General features: G+C 47.0%; 1 protein-coding gene across 2 annotated transcripts; it reads left to right on the top strand.

The window, feature by feature from the left end:
- The first annotated feature begins 547 nt into the window (after positions 1–547).
- Positions 548–2,968, top strand: LOC123060032 (transcription factor DIVARICATA). 2 transcript variants are annotated; one of them, XM_044482590.1, is made up of 4 exons: positions 548–795; positions 1,241–1,536; positions 1,609–1,726; positions 2,159–2,968. In XM_044482590.1, exons 2-4 carry the CDS (start codon positions 1,263–1,265, stop codon positions 2,574–2,576), a joined length of 810 nt encoding a protein of 269 aa, XP_044338525.1. In that variant the 5' UTR covers positions 548–795; positions 1,241–1,262; the 3' UTR covers positions 2,577–2,968. The 2 variants fall into 2 exon arrangements, with proteins under 2 accessions (XP_044338525.1, XP_044338524.1); XM_044482589.1 differs by having other exon boundaries at positions 1,241–1,726.
- The last annotated feature ends 6,720 nt before the right edge of the window (positions 2,969–9,688 follow it).

Raw genomic sequence — 9,688 nt, 5'->3', positions numbered from 1 at the left:
CCCTTCACTTGGTCCTCATATGTCCGGGCTATATGTAAACCCTCATACTCAGCCCATATATGAAGCCACCAATATGAGGAGCGTTCAGACGTGTCCAGTCAGTTGCCACGTATTATATGATTTGGTCCATCACGGACCACCTTCTCTTCTCTCTATCTCCTCATTCCACCAATCAGATCCATGTGACTGACCGAAAATATAAAGATAAAAGTGGGGCCATGGCTGCATGCACGGACAAATAAGGGCTAAAAATGCTCATCGGACACGTCCGTGGATGGTTGAGGGGTCAAATTAGCACAGTTAGGCTGTAGATGCTCGAAAGAAAATGGTGTATCTTCCTTTTGAAAAAAGAAAAGAAAATGGTGGATTTAATGAGATTTGTCCAATCAGGTGAAAGTTTTTGGGGGGGCAAGTAGCAGGTAGTGGGGGTGAAAAGGTGGGAAGCCAAGAGCGATTCCAAGTGTGCATCTACTCTACCCGTGTGTGTGTGTGAGCACGCACGCACAAATATGCCGCCGCTGCTATTTGCTTCCCCTCCCTTTCCTAATTCCTATACGCCAGGAAAAGTCGGCCACGACCTCCACCCAATCACCAGCTGACACTCCCCCCTCCCCTCCCCTCCCCTCCCCCATTTCTCTACCAAGAACTCTCCCCCTGGCCGCCGCTGCCTCTGGGTGCGAGCGAGGAGATCCGTCTCTTTTCTGGCGCCGGCAATCCCAGCAGCAACCCAGGGAGATCGCCTTTTTGTCCTCCAGCCGGCCTTGAGCAGCAGCAGCAGCCGGAGATCGAGAGCAGGTCAGTCATCTTGGTTTCTCGGAGCTGCTCTGCTCTGCTCCTCGATTTTATCTGTTTCTTTGGTCCCCGCGCCGGTGAAATTCCGCCCCTTTTCCGGCGAATTCGGAGGAGGTTTGCTCGGGGAGGCCTGAATTTGGTTCCGGGGTGGAGTAATTCGGGGGTTCCGGTTGGTGTTAATTGGGGCCGTGGTAGTAGTACTGTTCTTGAATCCATCCCGGCCCTCCCCTGCTTGCTCCTCAATCATGTCCTACAGCCAGAAAGATTCCGCTCCTAGCTTTTTCCTCCCAAATCTGCCTCATCCGATTCGCACCAAGGGGGGTGGGAGATCGATCGTGTTATCATCAGCGGAATCTTGAGCTACTCCGCTGTCGTCTGAATCCAACTTTTTGTGCTAATTTGTCAACATCTCCCTCTGTAGCTGAAGCTGGGTGATTTTTTCTTGCAGGCGAGCTGAGCCGAGCTGAGCGATGATGATGAGGGAGCCGTGGATGGAGGTGCTGCCGCCGGCGGCGATGGGCTACTACGGCGGGCCGCGGGGCGCGGGCGGCTGGTTCACGGGGCAGCCGCGCGCCTGGACGGCGGACGAGAACAAGCAGTTCGAGCGGGCGCTGGCCGGGCTGGACCTGCGCAGCCCGGACTGGGACAAGGTGGCGCACGCCACCGGCAAGACGGTCCGCGAGGTCGTCGACCACTTCAAGAGCCTCGAGCTCGACGTCCGCCAGATCGAGTCCGGCACCTTCCCCGGCCCCGGCCCCGGCTACGGCCCCGGCGCCTTCACCCTGCAGTGGGACGGCAGCGGCGGCCACGCCGGGGCCGGGGACTTCCGGCACGGCTACCGCTTCGGCGGCTGCGGCGGCGGGCGGCGGCACGGCGGCCGCACGCCGGAGCAGGAGAGGAAGAAGGGGGTGCCGTGGACCGAGGACGAGCACAAGTGAGCACTACTACTGCTACCACGATTCTTAACTGCAACTCCATATCATAGTCTTCTTCTCCGATCTCAGTGACCTGTGAGAGCGATTGCTCTGCTCCATCTAATTAGTTAGTGATATAAATTTCCTTTCTTGAATTCGCCATCAATCAACAGGCTTTACATCATCAGATGGCTCTGCCAGCATTTAAAACATGCCAAATTGGAAGAACAATTCAACCATGGAAGAACTGCTATCTGAAAGTGAATCACTTGTCTTTGTTCACTAGCAATTGATGAGACAGTCATATGTAGCATGATGTTTGATGCTCATGTAGCCTGATGTAGAGCAAGAATTCATGATCCATATTACTAGTTGATGCCATGTAGCCTGATGTGCATGATCAATACTGCTAGTTGCTGAATCTGATCATATGCTCTGTTCTTTTTGGCCAGGTTGTTCCTCCTAGGCCTGAAGAAGTACGGCAAAGGGGACTGGAGGAACATTTCGCGCAACTTCGTGCAGACGAGGACGCCGACGCAGGTGGCCAGCCACGCGCAGAAGTACTTCATCAGGCTCAGCTCCGGTGGCGGCAAGGACAAGAGGAGGTCGAGCATCCACGACATCACCACGGTGCACCTGGACGACCAGCCCCCCTCGCCGTCCCAGTCATCGATGATCACCCAGTCCAGCGCGCCGGCACCGAGCCCAGCAACGGGGCAGTACTCGCTGCCGGCCGACACCAAGCAGCACGGCGGAGCGAATGCGCCATACAATTCGCCGCCGAGCTACGGCATGGGTTTGCAAGATCAAGGCCTGCAGTGTGGCCCTCTGCATGATCAGCTGGCCGCGAACCGGAGTATGCTGTATTAGAAGATGCAGCCGTTCGATCCATTCCGACGCCACCGGTCAGATGTCTAGTGTAATATGGCCCTTGCTGTAGCTTCACTGCCTGTATTATTATTCAAGTAAGTAATTGATTATGGGGATTTTTCAGAACATAGCAGAGAGAGAGAGAGAGAGAGAGAGAGAGAGAGAGAGAGAGAGAGAGAGAGAGAGAGAGAGAGAGAGGTATGATGCTGGTGATGCTTTGGTAGTAGTCCATAATTTCTGGTGTGGATACTGAGAGTGTAAGGGAAAAGGATGTCTAGAACTTGATGCTGTAGTATCTTGAGACAGACAGGGAATACTAGTGCTCAGTACTGATCATGTACATTGTCAAGTGGACTTAATTTTCAATCTTCATGGATCCTGCTTTCTGGTCAGCTCATGTTATTGGAAACCTTACTCAGGCAGCATCTCACACATACTTATCCACATCCATCTTTCATTCATCCATCTCGGTGCTTGCGCCGTCCGATGTTTGCAAGTGTAATTTTTCCGGATAAACCAAAATGAGTTTGCAGTGAGTCATCCAGCATTTACCTGCCTTGCTCATCTGGTCATTTTTTTCCTTGATTGCATCTCCATTTTTTTCTAACCTTGTGGATTGACCTTTGCATTGTTTGTGTGCAATTAAGTCCTTTAATTTTTTTAGGAAATTCTTCCCTTGTATAGATCTCTACTACTACTAATACTGATGATGATGATGCTGGATCCACCAAACAACGGAATTGGAAATGAGTCAGACTTGCACTAGCTTTGGCATCTCATGCTTTGGCTGCCTCCTTTTTCCATCAACTTCTGCAAAATCTTTCCCAAACTCCTTTTTGGCCCTGTTCATCTTTCCCTCATTGAGAAAAGGCAGGGCATCCACCATAGATATGAGGCAGATCCCCGTGACAACAGTAGAGAATGGCACAGGGGGCAGCACTTGGGCACAAAATGTTTTGTTTTTTGGCCAACTTGTGTGCTGGGTGCTTGTGCTTTTCTGCCTCACCTTTTCTGCAAGTTGCAGTGCAGAAACACAAAACCACTCACTCAGCACAGCTCTCTGATGAAGATGATGATGGTGATGATCATGATCATGATGGAGGTGGCACTGTTGTGTGTCATTAGAAGCTTCTGGGTGTGATGGATGGATGTGGTGTTATGGTTGCTGCTGCTTCAAGCAGCATTTCCTTGTCACCTGTATTCTTTTCTTTCTGATGTACTCCCTCCGTAAAGAAATATAAGAGCGTTTAGATCACTACTTTAGTTATCTAAACACTCCTATATTTGTTTACAGAGGAAGTATCATGTAGCAATGCATTATTTTCCAAATTATTGATGGAGACATGACCAATCAAAGTGGAAAGCGTGGTTTACGTCGACGACGATGTTCTTACCATGAAACATGGGTTTCTGTTACTTTTGCTGTCATTTTACAACAGCTTCAGCCTCACGGAGACGAAGCAGGCAGATCGGTAAACCCCCCGTGCCGAACATTTCTTCATCTTGACAATCTAACAGTCTAACTTGCGTCTGTACTTCTCATACAGACCCATAACCGGTATGTTCCTCGCGTGAATTCCGTCCGCGGTTAGTTTTTGACGCTTGCATTGACAACAAAAGCAAACATTTCTACAGAGTAATATAAGAAAAAAGTTTTTCTTCTTTCTGAACCTGAAGATGAGAGCCTTAAAAGGAACCAGCTCTCCAAAAATAACAGCAACAGTTAAAGTGTCAGGCCGATGAACCATGTGCATCCAGGAGGATTGAGATGGAAATAGAAAGTTGGTGAGCCTTGTGATGCAGACATGGTAGTTTTGTGCTGCACTGCACATCTGGCAACGCTGTAGTGACCAGGATCTGAGATAAACCAACAGATGGGTAGGCAGGCAGGCAGGAATCAGTACTGGTTAGCATTCCCGGAATAGAAAGGCCTCCATCACTCTGATGAACATGATGATTATGATCTCTAACTAACTAACTAACTAAGTAACGAGGATCATCAAATGGACGGCACCAAATGTCCGCGGACAGCGGACGGGAGCAGCCCATCCAACCGGAGTCACCAAATAAAACGGACACTGATTTTCCATTCATTTCTGGATTAATTTTTATATAGCAAAAGAACCTTAAAAAAACTTTGAAAAACAACTAAAAATCCTTTACTGGCGGCCGGTGCAGGAAATGTCTCTTTGGTCTGGCATGAACGAGGCGGTGATGAGACAAATGTCTCTTTGGCATCATCGCCGTGCTGCTCTTACTATAAAACATGTGGTTATGATACTTTATTTTTCTTGTCATTCACAAACTATGGAAACAAAGATAGACATACCGGTAAACTCCATGACGAACATTCCTTCATCTGAGGTGACTTTTAACAGCTTAACTTGCGTCTGGTACTTGTCAGACAGACCCTTAGCCGGTAAGTTTATCGCATGATTTTTGGCGGCAGTATAGTCTTGACTGTCGAGAAAAGCGGAATTTTCACACAGCAGAAAAAGGCACACCTCCCATCTTTTTCTTCTTTGTGAACCCAGAGAAGAGACAAGCTGTTGTTGTGGTTCAGTGCACAATTGGGATTGGCAATGCACTGTGAGAAACTACTCTAGAATGGACACAGATGAGCAGTGATGATTAAGATCTCTAACTGAACTGAACTGCCCAGTTTAATTTCAGACGAAGTGAAATGCAAACACTGTTGCATTGAAGGAAGTGACCCAAAGAAAGTTAGCACTGAGATAGAGATTATGGTTGAGTTTAGCAGGAACAAATGAAAATAAGTTGTGAAAAGAGATTAGGCGGCAATAATCCCTGATTCGACAATGCCGCGAGCGAAACTGATCTTGCTGTGTCCTGGGCTGATTGCCTTCATCATCACCGTCATCAGCAGATGAGAGAAGGGCAAGAGAAGATTTGCATCTGGTATGAATATGATTGATTGATTGAGCAAAGTTGGGTCTGGCTCCGGTGGAGACGTCGCCACTTGGCAGGGAGGGGATGCATGGTGCCGAAATGGGGCAGGCAACTTGACAAGCAGGCCATCTGCATCTGGCTCCTCCTGCAAACCGTAAGCCCAGCCAAGGCTGCTGCCGTTCGTCGTCGCCATCGCCATCGCCATCACCGTCGCCGTGCAAATCACTAGTGCGGCGACATGCCATGTGTGGTGCAGGCAGGCAGGCAAATGGACGGATGATTCAGAGAGACTGTTTGCGTGCGTGTGCCACACAGGATGAGGCGGTTCAGCAGATCTATTTTTCTTTCTTCTTAGCTTAATATCACATTTCTTTCGAAAACAAGCTTAATATCACATCATATATGTTTTCTCTGCTATGGAGAAATTCATATATTTTCTAGTAGTAGAGATGAACAGTCAAGGTGGGAAGCATGTTTTTCGTCGGCGGCACGACTTCTTACTCGAGCAGTTTTAACATGCTCCCTCTTACCTTCTCTTTTTACATGAAGGGTAAGAGTATAGTATATATTAGATCTGAGCCTTTGACTTCATTAATTAGTGGTCTTGCTAACTCTTACGTACTTGCCTCACATGTAAAAAAAGGGAGCATATTAAAATCTTCTCTGTTTTGTTTTTTCGCAACATAAAACATGTGTTCCTCCTACTTTGGCCATCATTCAACAACGGATTCGGTCTCAAAAAAACATGGACATATCTCTAGACTCCGAGCATTTCTTCGTCTTGAGAACATGAGGTCGCTTTACCTTTTTTTTAGCAAAAAGAAAATGGTGACTTTACCTTGCGTTTGTACTTTTCAGATCTGTTGAAATATAGGGTGTGTCTTGGTTCCATGTAACAATTTCAGAAAATTCTAAGGGCCCATGTAGGTGTGATGATAAGAGAGGTGGTGGAAAGTTTAGTCTCACCCTGCTAGTGGAAGACGACCTGAATCTCCTTGTAAGGGGTTCTCTTTCATATGGTATTGGAGTTTGAGAAAAGAGGTGGTTTCCTCATGCTCCTCCGCCGATAACACACACGCATCGCGATTTGCGGGATTGAGCCGAGTTTAACAGATGGGCCACGATCAGGGGCGTCAGATCGTAGGCTGTTACCGACTTGGACATGGGTCCATCCCACGTCTCTCCACCACGGCCGCGCCTATATAACAGAGGCGTAGCCGCCACGGAGAACAGATCGCATCGGCTTTGCTTTCACGTGCATCGCCCTTTGTCGTTCCTTTTGCTGATGCTGCCGCCGGCGACCCCCTCCCTCCGCAACGCGTACACTGTTGATGGAGAGCAGACCTCCAAAACCCCACCTCTCCAGATCCTGTACGGGAGAGGGGCGATTAGATTTTTGGGGAGCGTCTCCTACATGACTGCTCACGGCCGCTCGTCTACGTCCATTTCATCATCTTCGTCATCATCATGTCCACCAAGCTGAGTGATTCGCAGCCGAGAAGGCCACTGTTGACAAGAAGGCAGCTGAGGAGGCTGCTGCCTCTGCCACCGCTGCTATGACAACTGGCCTACTGAATGGTATAACTCGTTTATCCCACTCTTGTTTATTTCTGTTTTAGCGGTACTAGCTATGTGCGTAGATATTTCTACTATATGCATAGTACGTGCTTATCTAGATCATAATCAGTATGTTATTAATTCTGTCAATGCAATGTGATCATGATTTATTCGTGGATTAAATTAATCAAAAAATCCTAATATACTCAACAATCCTAATATGTGTAGGCAATTTTCAATCCATAGCTTTGCTGCTGCACTGAAACTGATAAGTTTACCTCCGGAGTAGTTCTAAATGTGATTGGAGATAAGTTGGTTGATGCATATTTACATATGCAGGTTGCCAATGACATACTTAAAGCCTTGACCTCGGCTGCGCCTTGGAAGGACGGGCTCCTTGTGCTGCTTTGGCATATTTGGAAAGCCCGGAACAACGCCACGTTCAACGGCATCGACTGCCATGCCTGCGACATCCTTTCCAGGACGGCGGACGATCTGCTGCTTTGGAGCCGCCGCTACGACGCCCCTCATCGCGAGCTCCTCCTGGAGACCCGCGCTTTTTTCCTTTCGGTCCTGTAACTCGCCCTCCCCCCTCTTTTTGTTTTTTCTCTTCTTAGCTTGTAGTTTTTTTATCTCTTCGATGAAAAACACTGTATGACTGCCGAGTCCTTCGAGTAATATAACAACCGATGGGGCCCCCTGCCCCCCCGTCATTCTCGAAAAAAAGGACATACTTAATTATGGGAAGCGGTCGAATCTAAATTCGGTGCAACCAATGCTGGTACAGAGATGTATTCCGTCAAGCAGTTCCACGTTTATAGAATGGTCAAGAACTGTACTGTATTGGAAGGCTCATGAGATATAATGCATTGTTAAGGAGAATCATGGATGCACAAACACTTCTTGGTATTTGCGAACAACATAAATTAAACTGACTACCAGGTGTATCTTTCTTTTGGCCTGTTAAATTGACACATATATCTCAATTACATCATGCTAGCAAGGGGAATCAGGTGTTATGCTAGCAAGGGGAATCAGGTGTTCTTCCTCACTGCCATCGTTGCCACCAATAACAAAAATGACAACCAACTCATGAGACAACTAATAGAGCGTTGGAGCTTTCTTGAGAAGGCAACACACTTGTGATCAAAATAGATAGATAGAGAGAGTGAGGGAGAGAGAGGGGGAGAAGGGGGAGGAGATCGAGGGAGGCAGAGAGTGAAGGAAATATGCCCTAGAGGCAATAATAAAGTTGTTATTTATATTTCCTTATATCATGATAAATGTTTATTATTCATTCTAGAATTGTATTAACCGGAAACTTAGTACATGTGTGAATACATAGACAAAACAGAGTGTCCCTAGTATGCCTCTACTTAACTAGCTCGTTAATCAAAGATGGTTAAGTTTCCTAACCATAGACATGTGTTGTTATTTGATGAACGGGACCACATCATTAGAGAATGATGTGATGGACAAGACCCATCCGTTACCTTAGCATAATGATTGTTAAGTTTTATTGCTATTGCTTTCTTCATGACTTATACATATTCCTCTCACTGTGAGATTATGCAACTCCTAAATACCGGAGGAACACCTTGTGTGCTATCAAACGTCCCAAACGTAACTGGGTGATTACAAAGATGCTCTACAGGTGTCTCCAAAGGTGTTTGTTGGGTTGGCATAGATCAAGATTAGGATTTGTCACTCCGAGTATCGAAGAGGTATCTCTAGGTCCTCTCGGTAATGCACATCACTATAAGCCTTGCAAGCAATTTCACTAATGAGTTAGTTGTAGGATTATGCATTACGGAACGAGTAAAGAGACTTGCCGGTAACGAGATTGAACTAGGTATGATGATACCAACGATCGAATCTCGGGCAAGTAACATACCGATGACAAAGGGAATAACGTATGTTGTTATTGCGGTTTGACCGATAAAGATCTTCGAAGAATATGTAGGAACTAATATGAGCATCCAGGTTCCGCTATTGGTTATTGACCGGAGATGTGTCTCGGTCATGTCTACATTGTTCTCGAACTCGTAGGGGCCGCACGCTTAATGTTCTATGACGATTTGTATTATGAGTTATGTGTTTTGGCAACCGAGGTTTGTTCGGAGTCCCGGATGAGATTACGGACATGACGAGGAGTCTTGAAATAGTCGAGAGGTAAAGATTCATATATTGGAAGGTAGTATTCGGTCATCGGAGTGGTTTCGAGTAGTTCGGGTATTTTACCGGAGTACCGAGGGGTTACCGGACCCTCTCAGAGAAGTATTGGGCTACATGGGCCTTAGTGGAGAGAGAGGGGAGCCCGAAAGGGGTGGAGCGCACCCCCTGATACGTCTCCAATGTATCTATAATTTTTGATCGTTCCATGTTGTTATATTATCAATCTTGGATGTTTTATAATCATTTTATAGTCATTTTATATCATTTTTTGGTACTAACCTATTGACATAGTGCCAAGTACCAGTTCCTGTCTTTTCTATGTTTTTTACATCGCAGAAAATCAATATCAGACGGAGTCCAAATGCCAAGAAACTTTACAGAGACATTTTATGGACCAGAAGGACCATGTTGGGCCCTGGTTGCATCTGGGGAGAGTCCCGAGGAGGGGACAACCCACCAGGGCACGCCAG

The sequence above is a fragment of the Triticum aestivum genome, chromosome 3A, assembly GCF_018294505.1.
Source record: "Triticum aestivum cultivar Chinese Spring chromosome 3A, IWGSC CS RefSeq v2.1, whole genome shotgun sequence".
Lineage (NCBI taxonomy): Eukaryota > Viridiplantae > Streptophyta > Magnoliopsida > Poales > Poaceae > Triticum > Triticum aestivum.
The sequence above is the reverse complement of the archived record's forward strand: the minus strand, read 5'-3'. Positions and strand labels throughout refer to the sequence as shown.